Raw genomic sequence first — 14,606 nt, 5'->3', positions numbered from 1 at the left:
ACAATAGCGGAAAGAGAAATCACGACAAGGGAGAGGGGACTTTGTGCAGATCATTTTGAGCCTATCTCCAGGTTTGGCTGCACAAGCGTCCGTTGGCCCGATTTGCATACCCTTTTCTCCCCGCAAAGCACAACGTGGCTGTGGGTCTGGTTGACTAGTCAGTATTGACATCAGGTATTTAATCATTGAAGCTATAGTTCTGAGTGGACGAAAGTCAATGGACTGGCTCCATAGCCACGTTATCTTTTGTCGATGATGCGGGGAAGTTGAGCTGATGTATGCTGATCTCATAGAAGGCTAGCAGCACGGATGACTTTAGAAGCCTTCAAACCTTTGACTTAACTCTATGCGATTAGAGGTGAAAATCACAGTATCAACTTGGTGGATCTAGCACTTGTTGTTGAATGACTCGGTAAATAGTTCGGCACCATTTCCTCGGCTGAGGCTGCTTGCGTGACTCAACGATGGTATTCAAATCCATTTACCGAAAGCTATGTGTATGTGAACACCAAAGCCCTTCGGATCCGCTACCCGATAGACTAGTATCGAAGATCGGGTAAATGTTGTGATATATTCTCTACCTAGCTGGGCTGGAACTCGTACCATGCTCTACATCAATTCTATCCATGGTAGCATATCCTGCTGTCCCCTCTCTTCGAACTCCTTCCTCCAAAACCTTTTGTGCCTTTTGTTGAGAAGTCCTTTTGGATTTCCCCTCTTCACAAGAACGTCAAGAATCTCCAGATTGCCTTGTTTCATAGCAACTTGCATCGCCTTTCGCACATTCTTCCTATTCCTCTCCGCCCCAATATCAAACAGAAGCTCAACCATCTTCAAATCGCCTCTGCTGGTAGCAAGTTGTAAAGATATGTCTCTTGGCTTTTCACTATTCACCAACGTTTGGGCATCCTCATCCTCAAGGTCCTTGGAGAAGTGTGTCGGGCGAAGGTGATAGCCTAATTCAATTAGCCTTTTGACTAGGGGCATAGAATTATCCAAAACAGCACGATGAATTCTTGCCGTTCCCCACGAAGCCAAATTATGCGCCGCGTAGGAGTTTTTATAAGAGGTCTTGGTCCACCAGACACCTTCTTCCTCATTGAAACCTTCCAGGATAGCATCATAAGCAACGTTGAATATGTCGACACTTGTAGTTTTGTCTAGTATTTTACTCAGATCGATAGCTGCACTCTTTCGGCTGCTGTAGTATGTGCGCCCATTCCAATCTAGCTCATGCTGAAGTCCTGGATGAATGACTATGTATTTTGTCAATGATGGACCGGAGGTGACTGCAAAACGCAGCCATTTTAGCTTTTCTGGTGTTTTCGATTCGTTGATGATATCTTGTCTGACAAGATCTTGCTCTGGAGAATATCCGGAGAGGCTGTCTAGTAAGATAGTGGCACAATTCATGTTGTCTATCTGTACAACCATTCTAGCAGAGTTTGCGAGCCTGACAAGAGAGCGTCCGCACTCGGGCTGCTCGAAACCGAGTTTTATGTTGGCTCCATTACGGACGATTGTGGGACTCCAGGGTGTAAAAGGTGCTGCCATCTCAACTTCCCAGTTGGCAGATTTGTCGATGTGGTTTTGGACGCCGGAGCTATCTAGACAACTGACCAACTGCTTTTTGGAAAGTATTGTTCTCAATATGTCAGGCTCATTGAGGTAGATTGCCAACGCAACTAGTCCATCGCGCAAAACAGCGCATGTTTCATCCAGGCACGAAAGTGGAATGATACTGTCTTGATATCGTCGCTCGCCGGTGAAGAAATCGTGTCGATCATGTATGTATCCGTGCTTCACTGCGACCTCGCAGACAATTTGGATTTCTTCCTCTGTTGTGCTACTGTAAGATGGATCATGATCAAGTCTGTACTGCTTCATATGTTCTGCAATAGCTCTTAACATCATATGATCTTGGGTGGGTGGCTTCCGATTGATCTTCCCCAAGGTTCGAGCTTTCAGGTATCGTATGCAAAACTCGTTGCTTAGAATGAATTCACGGTCCATTGAGTCCGTGGATAGTTTTGTATTGTCGGAATATTTAGAAAGTGTTGAAGACGGTTTGAAATATCTCGGTAATTCATCATCCTCATTGTCGTCGGAGTCGATCGAGCCATCATGGGAAAATGGGTATATATAGCCCTCATCCTCAATGATCATCTCATAACGCACTTTTGTTCCACGTACGGGGTCCCAATACACCGCATTTTGAAGTATGTCAGACTCAAAGATGGCTTCCATTCCCATCTGGTAGAATTCTTTGTTGATGAGACATAACTCCAACATCCCACGAAGGGATAAGGTATCTGTGCAGGCATGGAGGATGTGAAGCTTGATTTCAGTCGGTAAAGCCTGTAGTCTGCTTGAACGTCGGCTGCTGGTAGGCGACATCCTGGGTATGGGGCTAGTGGTGTGATCGGCGCGGTGTTCGCTGTCTTGTTCAGTTGGAAGGGGGTTTTTAGGAAACCTCAGTCTTGGGGTAAAAGAACGCGTGTTTGTATTTGTGTAAGCAGATGATTAGTCCAACCTGGCGGCTGAGTTTACTAGACGAGAAACCCTTCGGTTTCCATGACTCAGCCCGAGGCGGTGCAGCCCAATCGCATGGCTCCATCTGCAACCCTGGTCACTCCGCTGTTATAGAAGGTATTTTACTTTATTGGTCTAAGCAACGCTATGTACAGTACTAAAGATAATCAATCACAGCTACAAGTCTTCATATCTCAAACTTCCCCATCCCTTGGCCCTTTGTCTAACGATTCCCAAATCATCCATATTCAAAAGTCCAATCTCATTATCAATCAGAACACGCCATGCAATATCTCTCAGATTTGGTGGCTCAGCCGGTGTATCCCAGTACCGAGCCAACAATCCTCGTGATTCAGCCTGCTCAATCTGTGTCGATGTCATGTCTCTCTCTCTTCCTGGCAAAACATCAAGGGCGTTGTCATACTCAGTCCTAAACAGCTTGGCGTTTTGGAACCTTGTGGATGCAAAGTATGAGTTGGACCGGTTGAAACGGAATGTTGGAGGCTTGGTGTCGAAGTCATCTTCCATGGATACCAGACGTTCAAGCTTGGCATCCCAGAAGATATCTCTGTGCGTCGAGTTCATAGCTGTAACGGATTCGAACGGTGCGTTTCCGCTTACCACTATAGTAAGCGGACGCATGATTCTTGCTGTGCCGTTCCAATAGGTGAGATAGTCCAGGTCTCGTAGAGGTTGTAAATGTCGATCCAACTCAGCAAATGTCTTTGTTCCAGATGACTTGAAGTCAATCAACAGAGTCAACGTTTGGTTTGGAGCTTTATCAAACAACCCACGCCAATGGCCTGTAAGATTCACGTTCTGGGCTGTGATCATGCGTTGAATGGGCTCAAGGTACAACGACTTGAGAGTCTTCTTACTGCTGAGGCCCAAGCTTGAGTGACCAACGTATAAGTTTGACTTTCTCAGATGAACGTCTGCTTCAACGCTGATGCATCCTGAACCGAGAGCATCGAAGAGAGGGATATGGCGTTCGTAGTCGTTATGGGAGTGAATGGGGACAGGGTCGGCATTCCGTAGGAAGGCTTGGTGGGCATCGTCCCAAAGTTCAGGGCTCTTGTAGGTGAGGTCGCTGAAGCGAATGTCGTATGGGTCGTTAGATATACGGACTAGATTTTTGCTGAGGTAGTGGATATAGATGAGCTCGCCAACAGACCTAGATGACAATTAGCTGGGATGAGATATATATATGAGGGCATGAACGAACAAGCACAGTAACAGGCCAGTGATGTATCTCAGCCAGTGTCTTCGTATGTGATATCGTAGCAACATTCTTTTGGATAGACGTTTCCGAATATCATGAGCCTCAGCCCTTGCATCTTCACATGAGCCAGCGATTTCGTAACTTGCAGCCATGATGCCTTTTGTGTAGTATGAAACCAGGCATTGGAGTTGTTGAGGCCGTTGAGGGGAAGGTAGTCAGTTATACGAGGGATAGCGCTAACAGAAGTTCTAGACCGACCCTCGAGTCAAACACCGAGTTGGACCGACAGGGTACCTATCAAAGGATCAAGCATGTAACTCTATTCGGAAAAGCGGCGCAAGCACCAACGCCTTTTACGCTTCGGCCAATTACATGGTGACTACAATACGACAAATTAGGAATCCTTCACAGCCACGACGATGATGATACTTTTTATGGAAGGATTATAGAAGCGACATCTATTCATTGAATGACGCGTGTCTGCTCCCGTATAGTGACTCGATAAAAGGTAAAAGCTTCTTGTTTATTCATACAACTCAGTGGAGAGTGTAGGATGGCGCCTAGGTCACGATAGTTCTAGATCGTCGGCCAACAGGGGCACAGTCCCCACTAAGTCAAAACGAAGGATTTTCTGTTCTTCTGCGCCTCGACCCTGCGTCAGCTCGGCTGGATTTATGTAATATGACTAGCGATATCTGTCTGCCTTCGGACGGAATACGAAAAAGGCAACGGCCGAAAAGAGAGAAGCGTAAGTCACAACAACAAGACGACATAAAACTCGTTGGATCCGTATACAGACACGGCTAAACTTATCCACAATAGTTAAATTGATGTTTTGAAGCTTAAAAACAAGCGATAATTAACAGATTACGCTAGTTTTACCTATTTATGCGAACGAGGGTTCAATGCAGACATTGCAAAGTGGATATAACTGCCTGTATCTCGAGACATATGTGACAAATGGAAACCTTATTAATTGCACTTACGGCTGAAGAGATACATTTGTCACGGTGTTCCTGCGATACTGGCTGACGCAAGAATGCTTTCTTGCAACTGTCGGCGTCGATCGTGGACACTATAGAGCAAAATCAGGCCAGCCTTAGCTAACCGGGCTACTGGGTAACAGAAAAGTTGACCTCCCACATCTTAGGTTACAAAGATAAATAGCCCAAAGAGCATGTTCTAAGTAGCATAAGCTGATCTACTAATTTCGTCTCTTATGCTTCCAGTGGCCATTTTTTCTGATACCCTGAAGCCGCGATTGGAAGGTCCGCTTCCGACATCTACTGCTGTTCACATGCGGCCAGACGAGACGATGTTTGGCTATGGATAGAGATGCCATCTATTGGTGCTGTCAGCCGCGTCGATCTTGAGCGTTTTCATAATTTTATCTTTGGATTAGAGATTCTATAATATTGATGCAAAGACATACGGATGAAGTCATACGATCCAATGTGCAAGTCTCAGCTGCTCGCAGCTGGCATTACCAGTTCAGATCGACCCACCTAAAGCTGAGCCTCGTTCAAAATCACAAAAAGCAGGCGAGTGTTTTCAGAAGCGCCAAGTGCCATGACGAAACAATCTGGGGGATATATGCTGCCCTCTCCTTGGTGGATGCCCACCCTTTGCGCCGATGCTGCGCCCATTCAGTGAGTAGCTGATCTGCACTGTTCCAAATCATATCATGGCCGGCCCCCTGCCGTACAATCAGTGGCCCGTGACCAATCAACCAATCCTAGCGGCTGCGGCTGCGGCTGCGGCTACAACTGCGGCTGCTGGAACTCCGGCCCGGACATGTCAGCTTGAGTCGCACTGATCGGCTTTGAAGGACCTTTCAGCTTGACTTCGATCTCTGTAAGTATGCCATAAATATAAAGGTCCATTCGCATCGTAATGCGTATTTTATCTCTATAGCGCCCTAATAATGTCAAATGCAAACAGCAACAGAATCAATGTGCTTTGTTACTTCTGGCCACTGTCACATCTTGCCCAACGTCACACTAGCCCAACCATCCATCAAATGATAGCCATGCTTGCTGTAGGCTGTAGAGCCCTTCAGCGGTTTCATGCATTCTCCTAACAAAATTCACTCTGTTGGCCTACGTAATCGACCCTTTTTACATTTTGACTCCAGGAGGCCGACCAACTGCCAGCATGACCACCAGCAACGATGACCCCCACCAACACCTGCTCCTTCCAAATTGTCCCTCTTCAAAAAAAAAAAAAGGGCATGCCAGCCTAACCTCAACACCAAATCTCTTCATCATCATCTATCGAATTATTCGTTCTAACAATAGTCGGCACCTTATTGTCTCCTAACCCTTTCCGCACTGAGCCAAGCATGGTAGAAACTCGACGGTAAGGCGACCCTCCCTCGCAAAGATATTTCCACTGACATTTCCACGAACAGCCAGGGCTCCAAGCCGAACGCTCAAGCTCGTGTGTGTCCTCACTTTCTGCGAAACAAGTGTAGATACGGTCAAAATTGCCGATTACGACATGACACCCCCAGCAACAAATCCTCCGCCCCAACAAATCATTCCGACACCCCCAAACCTCCTCGAGATGGAAAGTTACACCAGTGGAAGAGACTCATAAAACTGGGCGACATGGGTTACAATTCGCCAGAGTTGACCAAAGCTGCCGTGGGTCAGTTCTTCCAGCTTGGTCTAGAGTTGTTGGACGGTGACATCGGCGCTGCACAGGATGCCATCAAACTTCTTGCCAAAGACTCTGGTCTTGCCTTTATCAAGGCCGTTGTTGAACTCCATATCCCGCACACCCACACCCTTGCCAACTTCACTCTGTGGGAGTCTGAAGTCAAGCCCATGTTTTCCCTTATCACCCACCCCAGAGTTGTAGACTCGGCTGTGCTTGAACAGCAAGTCGCTGACTTGTTCAACTTTCTCCTGGGAGTTCAGGGTCGGCGCATGACTAAACTCTTCAACTTCATTCTCCAGCTTCTCGTTAACTCGCTGCTCCCTGCAGAAGCCGATTCGCGAGGCAACATACTTGAGCTCTCATTGAACGTCCTGTCAAAAATAATTGACTGCAACACCAACAATATTGTCAACCCGGAATGTGGGAGACTGGTCTCTGCATTCGTTCAACTTATGCATCAACACCCCGGTAGTCAAGACGACTTTTCTTTTCTGCAGGCATCCAAGTACATCGAGTACATGCAGCAACGACTAGACACCGGCAAAGACATTCCCGATCTGGTATATAACCAGACCATCCCTGTTTCAAGGCAAGAATTTGTGCTCAAGAGGAATGGTCCAGGCACACTTTCTGCCGAAGGTCGCCGCCATGACAATGACCACGCCAACATCAACAAGATCAAAATCATGCCCACCTATGATGAGATTGTATCACCCCGCGCAGAATACCTACCGACCAAGTATCCTTCCCAATGGCATATCGACGGGATTCGAGGCCGTCTAGATCGAGAGTTTCGCCTCATCAGAGAAGACACGGTCGGCCAGCTTCGAGATGTTGTGCGCGACATGCTGGAAGCCGCTCGAGACCCAAGAAAAGGCGCTCCACAAAAGTCCAAGACCATGCGGACTTTTAACTACGAAGATCCCGTCACCATTAATGTCGATTGGCATCGGATCGGAGGCCTAGAGATGGTCGTGCGTTGCAATCAACTCCCGGTCGTCAATAAGCTCAACGCGATGAAACGACGTGAGTGGTGGGGGCAGTCCAAGCGACTGCAATCTGGTGCGCTCGTCTGTTTGTTCGATATCACCGGCACAGTATTGTTCTGTGTCGTCTCTGACACCACTATGCGATCCAAGGATGACAAAGATGCTAGGAAAATGGACACCAAGGACAAGGAAAAGAACCAAGGGTCCGATAAAGAAGTCAGAACCTTGTCGGACGACAAGGCAGTTCTCTTTGTGAACCTCAAGCTTGTTGATCCAACTACCAGAGAGATATCTCAAGCCATGCGATGGTTCAAAAACACCCGATCGTCTCCGCGTCGCTATCTCGTTGAGTTCCCAGGCGTTCTGCTTGACTCATTCAAACATACTCTATTGGCTTTGCAGAAGATGCATGAGAAGCCCAACGTTCCATTCAAGAATTTGTTAGCACCCAGCAAAGATTCAGACTCTGATACAGATGTCGGACTGCCGCATTATGCAAGAAGGCCAGGCTTTACTTTCGACCTCAGCTGTCTCAGCACTGATAACTCCACACTCATCATGGACCCTCACTCACCCATCACGCCCGAGACCCTTGCGCTCAAAACAAGCCTTGATCCCACCCAGTCTGCCGCCCTGTTGAACACTCTGACCAGAGAATTGTCGCTTGTCCAGGGTCCGCCAGGCACAGGCAAAAGTTACACTGGAGAAAAGATCATCAAGGTTCTCTTGAACGCCAGAAATAAAGCGAAACTGGGCCCAATCCTCTGCGTCTGCTACACGAACCATGCCTTGGATCAGCTACTCGAGCACCTTCTCGATGACGGCATCAAAAGTATCATCCGTATGGGGTCCCGCTCTAAATCAGAGCGACTCGAAAATTTGAATCTGCGCACCATTGCCAAAGAGGCTTTTCTTACAAAGTCGGAAAAGAGTGGTCTTTGGGAAGCAGAACGAGGAATCCGTGAAGATGTCGATGAGGGCCAGAAGCTGCTGCAGGAGCTTGCCTTCTGCCAGTCATGGGCCTCCGTGAAGGCCCTGATGTCGTCCGAGTACCCTCGACAACACATGGAGATGTTTGGAGATGATCGCGATGGATGGAAGACAGTCATTCACCAGCCCGAGATGGTTATTCATCGTTGGCTTCAGGGTGGAATTAATACTGGAGCAAACCCCAGACAGCTTGAACAACTCAAACATGTTCCACTTCAGAGTCTATCAAAGGATGAGCGTACCATACTCCATCGGCACTGGGTCAAGTCAATCAGAGATCCAATCATCACCAAGCTCGCAAGACTGAACAAACAATACAACGATGACGTCACACGCAAAGACGAGATCCGCGGAGATATTGACCTGCGCTGTCTAAATGAGGCAAATATCGTCGGCGTAACAACAACAGGCTTAGCTAGGAATTTGAACCTCCTGCGAAAGCTACGATGCAAGGTTCTGCTTTGCGAGGAAGCGGGCGAGGTTCTTGAAGCCCATAACCTTACAGCCCTCTTGCCTTCCATTGAACACACCATTCTGATTGGCGATCACCTACAGCTTCGTCCTCAGATACAGAACTATGATCTACAAAGCACCAATCCGCGCGGCAAGCAATTTTCACTCGATGTTTCTTTGTTTGAGAGGTTGGTCGAGCCATCGCACGACACAGCGGTCAAGATACCTTACAGTGTGCTCGAGACACAAAGACGAATGCATCCTTCAATCGCTGAATTGGTCCGATCGACTCTGTACCCATCCCTCAAAGACTCGGAGAATGTGGAGGAGTATCCACAAGTAGTAGGTATGAGACGTCGTCTGTTCTGGTTCGATCATGATCATCCAGAAACTGCAAACGACAACAACGAGTCGACGAGTACTTCCAAGTCCAACAACTTCGAGGTCGACATGACAGCTTCTCTGGTTTCTCATCTTTCGCAGCAGGGGAAGTATGGCGCTGGTGATATTGCCGTTCTCACACCCTACCTAGGACAGCTTCAGCTCTTACGTCGCAGGATGGAATCCATGTTCGAGATTTGTGTCAACGATCGCGACGCAGATGATCTTGAGGCCATTGAGGAAGAGGGAACCGATACCAAAACACCAAACGCTGGCACCCTTCGAAAAACAACTCTGCTCAAGACCGTCAGAGTGGCGACAGTCGATAACTTCCAGGGTGAAGAAGCCAAGATCATTGTCATCTCCCTGGTTCGAAGCAACCCTCAGCAGGAATGTGGTTTCCTCAAGACCTCCAACCGTATCAACGTTTTGTTGTCTCGTGCACAGCACGGCATGTATATCATCGGAAACCAAAACTCGTACGAGAGAGTACCAATGTGGGCGGGAGTCATCAAGATTCTGGCTGCCGGTGAGAACATCGGCACGAAGCTGGAGCTACAATGCCCCAGACATCCGGAGACACCTGCACTCGTCTCTCATCCCGAACACTTCTCTCAAATGTCTCCCGAAGGTGGATGCAGACTTGTTTGCGACAGGAGATTGACGTGTGGCCATCCCTGCAGGCGGAACTGTCACTCAGACACCCTTCACCGCGCCGTCAAGTGCTTAGCGGCTTGCCCACGATTGAAGAAAGGGTGTACTCATGCTTGTCCCCTCAGATGCGGAGACCCTTGCCAGAATAAATGTTTCGTCAGACTTGAGAGTCCTGTACTGCTTCCGTGCGGACATCAACTGCTTTCTCCCCAATGCTGGGAAGCGCAAGATCCAGCGTCTGTTCGCTGCTTCAAGATGGTTACCAAGAAGGTACCTGGATGTGGCCATGAAGTATACGTCAAATGCTGCGAGGATGTTACAACGGATGCCTTTGTATGCTTCTCAGCCTGCGGGAGTAATCGCGCCTGTGGACATACCTGCAAGACGCGTTGCTCCCAATGCAATACACGAAAAGACGGGGTGATTACTCAGGAGAACCATGGTATATGCACCCAACGCTGCGGTCGGAACTACTCAACCTGTCAACATAGCTGCGCTCAAGCTTGTCATGGCGATGCACCTTGCCAGCCGTGCAAGGAACGATGTGAAGCACGTTGCACTCACTCGAGATGCGACAAGACTTGCAGTGAACCTTGCGCTCCCTGTGCTGAGGCAACTTGCGCTTCCAATTGTGCCCATTCCCAGTGTACTGCACCCTGTGCTGCCCCTTGCAACTGGGTACCCTGCTCTTTGAGATGTGACAAGCTCTTGGATTGCGGACACCAGTGTAAGTGATAATCTGACTATTCCGTTATCGTTCGCTAACAATTTTAGGTCCATCACTCTGTGGAGAAGTCTGTCCTACTTCGGCACTCTGTCAGGTCTGCGCAACCGATGAGATCAAGTCAGTATGCGTCGACTTCATCATGATGGCGGAATACAGGGACATTGATCTCAACGAAGAACCCTGTATCTTCCCCAGCTGTGGCCACTTCCTCACTGTCTCGTCCATGGATGGTCAGATGGGCATGGCAGCGCACTACACACTCGACGCCAACGGTCTTCCCACACAGATCCTGCGGGCCTCTGAGCCTTTCTCTTTGGATGGCCAGGGCATCAAGTCTTGCCCCACCTGTCGTGGATCTCTCCGCAGTGTCTCACGATACGGTCGAATCGTGCGCCGTGCAATGCTTGACGAGGCTACGAAGAAGTTCATCTCGTGGTCGAATGATGAATATCACTTAGTGGCATCAAGACTTGTCACTGAGCAAGAATGCCTGGCTGCCCTGGAACCTCCAGTAATACTGGATCGCAACGCTGGAGCAGCTGCCAACTTGACCGTTGCAGGTTCACGTCAGAGGCAACTACAGCTTCTCAAAGAATTTGTTGGTACACGATATGGTTCCATTATCCAGTGTCGGAAGACTGTTGTATCCTATGCCACCAAAGTGAAGAAGGAGGAACAACCTTTCCAGCGCGTTGCGAACCTTGTCAAGCACTCCAACCTTCATCGGGGTGGGCAGAGCGAATTCCAATACGACCAAGCTGTTATCCAATCAAAGGGGGGGCTCCTTGCATCGGCCTTGCTCTTGAAATGTGACATATTAATCCTTTCTGACCTCTTTGGGCTCTTGCTTGGTGGGAAGGCCAGGTTTTCTGCGTCAGACGTAAATATCGACTTTTCTCGCTTCATGATCGATTGCGATGCTTTGATCAAAGATGCGAAAACTGCTTTGTATCCACGAGAGGAGGCCCAGGGTCATTTATTCTATGCCCAACTTTGCGTTCTCTCTCGTCAATGTGCCTCTGCAAAAGCGAAGCTGACTCAGACAAATGCTACGACTTCAGTATCTGAGTCTACAGCTGTTTCTGAATCACTTGAACAGCTACATGATACAGGCCTCGGTCACATCTTCGAGGCAAGGAGACTTCTGGAGGAGAACCCGTCCATTCTAGTCCTTAAGAACGAGTTAGACGCTGCTGAGGAGGCTCTGAATGGAGGGGTTTACCGTCCTGTCACAGCTGAGGAATTGCGACAGGTCTATGCTGCGTCTAAGGGAGAGCTACGTGGAACGGGGCATTGGTACACGTGTCGTAACGGACATCCTTTCACCATCAACAATTGTGGTATGGCGATGGAGCAAGCAACGTGTCCAGAGTGTAGAGCCCCAATCGGTGGACAGAACCATCGGTCAGTCGAAGGTGTAAGGCACGCGACTGAAATTGAACAGATGGCGGAAGGATTAAGAGGAATGCGTTTGTAATCTAGCAGGTAAAGCTGTGGTCTTTGGTCATGTCATGGCATATCTCAGTCTTCATGGTAGCACTGGCGTCAAAGATGTATTATCGAGACAAGATGAGATAGAAAAACGTGATTTAAAATATCGACAAGCTTGACTGTATTTAATCTATGTGTAAAGCATACTGGTACAGATAATAAGATTCTAAACGACGTGAAATCGAGCGCTATTACAACTTGGCCTTGGGTCCATTCTTTCGGAACAAGATATCCGACGCAGGATTAGAGTCAAAGACGATGTCGTTAACAGGGTTATCCTCCGAAGCACGACGGAACAGGTCCTCGTACACCTTGCCGTCAGCTCGTCCCAGAGCACTGTCGAGCTGCCAGTCAGGGAACGACCACGCATCGACGAGACGCACAGCGTGAGGGCGGACTTCATCCAGCAGAGACAGTGTACGCTTTGTGCGCGCAAGCTGGATCTGGCGAACCGTCGTGGCAGCGCTGGTGAAGAATTCGGAAGCGGAGCTCTGGAGGTGGTGCAGGGCGAAAAGCTCAAAGAGCTTGTGGAGGAGAGTCAGGGTGTTGGCGTCGAGAGAAGTTTTTGTGGATTCCTCCTTTAGTGCCTCGTGGAAGTTCTTAACTACCTGGTATTGGGCATACGCGGTGGACAGACGCCAGAAGTCAATCAAAAGACTGTTCCATGACTGCTTCTCCTCATCTCTGTGCTTGAGAGCCTCGAAGGTCAGGAAAGACACGCGCCAGGCGAAAGCGTCAACAAGGTCCTGATCGCTGTCGAGAACGTCAAAGGCAGCGCCAATGTCTTGTCGTCGGATGAACTCCTTGAAGATACGGGAGATGCCGTTATCGGGGGCCTTTCCGGCGAGGACGGCGCGAGCAGACTTGAGAAGGTAGCGGGCGACTTGCTGTGTGAGCATGTAGTTGTCGCCCTCCCATGTGACGGTGGGGAGATAATCGGCGTACCAGCTGCCAATGCCAGAGAAGGCAGAGTAGCCGTGGCCACCGCAAGCGCGACGACAGACCTCCAGACCCTCAGCAGCGGTGGTAGAAGCAAAAGCCTTGAGGGAGCAGGAGATGGCGTGCAGGTCGGCCAGGTGGTCGCTGCCAGGGCTGAGCTCTTCAGGTCCGGGAGCACGCTTGCTGTTGTCGCGTTCTCGGCCTTGAGCCATGCGCTTCTGGTTCGCGTTGTAGAGGTTGATCATAGAACGACCGGTGAAGTGAAGAGCGTAAGCGGATGCGAGCAGAGGAAGGAGACGGTGCTGCACCATGGTGTAGTTGAGGACCTGGTTCTCACCGACCTCGCCAGCATCAGCGTCGCGGTCCTGGAACTGTCGTCGGACAGCACAGTATCTTGTAGCGATGGTGACACCGCGAGCAAGAACAGAGCCAGACTGGAAGACGATAGACGATCGAATAAATGTCAAAGTTCCGTAGATGAGAGCTGGGTTTGAAGGGCGGATGTACTTTGATGTCTCGGGGTCAACGCCAGAGAAACGGTTCAGCATGTTGACGTGGGGGATCTTGACGTGGTTAAAGAGCAGGAAACCGTTGTCCATGGTGTTGTAGCCGAACTTGGGGCCGATATCACCGACGTGGATGTTCTCGAGGGGCTCGTGAGTCTTCATGTCGCGAATGGGCACGACGAAGGGGTGAGGGCCGTATGATTTGCCGTTGAGGATGAGCTGAGCGACGACGACGGCGTGGTTGGCTGCCTTGCCGAGAGAACCGATCCACCATTTTGAAGCAGTGAGATGGGGAGAGTGCATAGTGAAGGTCTTGTCCTCGGGGTTCCAGGTAGCGGTGGTCTCAAGGCCTCTCACGTTGGATCCGTGACCCAACTCAGTCTGGGCATAACAACCAATGATCTCATAATTCCTCGCCTTTTCGAGGAAAAGCTCGTGCTGGGCTGGTGTTCCTTGCTCTTCGAGTGTCTTGAGGAACATAGTGGAGTGCAGACCATAAGGTGTAGGCTCGCTGATGAGATCATTCGCAACATGGTGTTCCTCCTCCGTCCAGTTGTGCTTGTCGCGTAGACGCTTCAGGTGCTTTCCTCTAGCGAGTGCAGCCTCGAGACGATCTGTACGGCCACGGAAGTAGTTCTGGGACTTGTCAAAGACAGGGTCCTCCTGGAGAATCTTGAGGATTTTGGCGTTGCGCTCGAGAACTTCCTTTGTGAAGAGGAATGTGGCGAGTTGGTCGACGTTGATGTCTGATTGGGCGCGTTCCTTGGCGATGAGCTCTGATCCTTGGGGACCTGAGGGAGTCAGGGCCTTGACCCAGTCTGGATTAGGAGGAGGCATTTTGTGAGTGTGAATTAATAGGTATTTACCCCGGATTTATGAGTTTTCCCCAGAGTTTGATATGGGGAGAAGGGAGAGGAAAGGAGGTTGAAGCTTTATATGGGGGATCGTTCGGCTGAGCGATGTCGGAAAATCGATGAGACTAAGAGTGTCAAACCTCGGCTGTGTCTAAAAGGTGGGTCATGACGACGGGGCCTTGATCTGGGGGAGCCGAGGCATCAATA

The 14,606-nt window shown here is 49.4% G+C and overlaps 4 protein-coding genes across 4 annotated transcripts; 1 reads left to right on the top strand and 3 right to left on the bottom strand.

Moving 5' to 3' along the window:
• Nucleotides 1-609: 609 nt before the first annotated feature.
• On the bottom strand, nucleotides 610-2,397 carry FGSG_02290 (uncharacterized protein; the record flags this gene model as incomplete). The annotated part of the gene is made up of 1 exon (XM_011319896.1): nucleotides 610-2,397. The coding sequence occupies one exon, from the start codon at nucleotides 2,395-2,397 to the stop codon at nucleotides 610-612; it is 1,788 nt and encodes a 595-aa protein (XP_011318198.1).
• A 312-nt stretch (nucleotides 2,398-2,709) lies between these two features.
• On the bottom strand, nucleotides 2,710-3,906 carry FGSG_02289 (uncharacterized protein; the record flags this gene model as incomplete). The annotated part of the gene is made up of 2 exons (XM_011319895.1): nucleotides 2,710-3,706; nucleotides 3,758-3,906. The coding sequence occupies 2 exons, from the start codon at nucleotides 3,904-3,906 to the stop codon at nucleotides 2,710-2,712; spliced, it is 1,146 nt and encodes a 381-aa protein (XP_011318197.1).
• A 2,074-nt stretch (nucleotides 3,907-5,980) lies between these two features.
• FGSG_02288 (uncharacterized protein) lies at nucleotides 5,981-12,086 on the top strand (the record flags this gene model as incomplete). The annotated part of the gene is made up of 5 exons (XM_011319894.1): nucleotides 5,981-6,112; nucleotides 6,165-9,859; nucleotides 10,008-10,302; nucleotides 10,374-10,609; nucleotides 10,657-12,086. Exons 1-5 carry the CDS (start codon nucleotides 6,096-6,098, stop codon nucleotides 12,084-12,086), a joined length of 5,673 nt encoding a protein of 1,890 aa, XP_011318196.1. The 5' UTR covers nucleotides 5,981-6,095.
• Nucleotides 12,087-12,221: 135 nt separating this feature from the next.
• FGSG_02287 (uncharacterized protein) lies at nucleotides 12,222-14,386 on the bottom strand. The gene has a single exon (XM_011319893.1). It carries the CDS (start codon nucleotides 14,380-14,382, stop codon nucleotides 12,292-12,294), a length of 2,091 nt encoding a protein of 696 aa, XP_011318195.1. The 5' UTR covers nucleotides 14,383-14,386; the 3' UTR covers nucleotides 12,222-12,291.
• Between the last annotated feature and the right edge of the window lie 220 nt (nucleotides 14,387-14,606).

Source organism: Fusarium graminearum, chromosome 1 (assembly GCF_000240135.3).
Source record: "Fusarium graminearum PH-1 chromosome 1, whole genome shotgun sequence".
Lineage (NCBI taxonomy): Eukaryota > Fungi > Ascomycota > Sordariomycetes > Hypocreales > Nectriaceae > Fusarium > Fusarium graminearum.
Note: the sequence above shows the minus strand (reverse complement) of the source record. Positions and strands in the feature narration are given on the sequence as shown.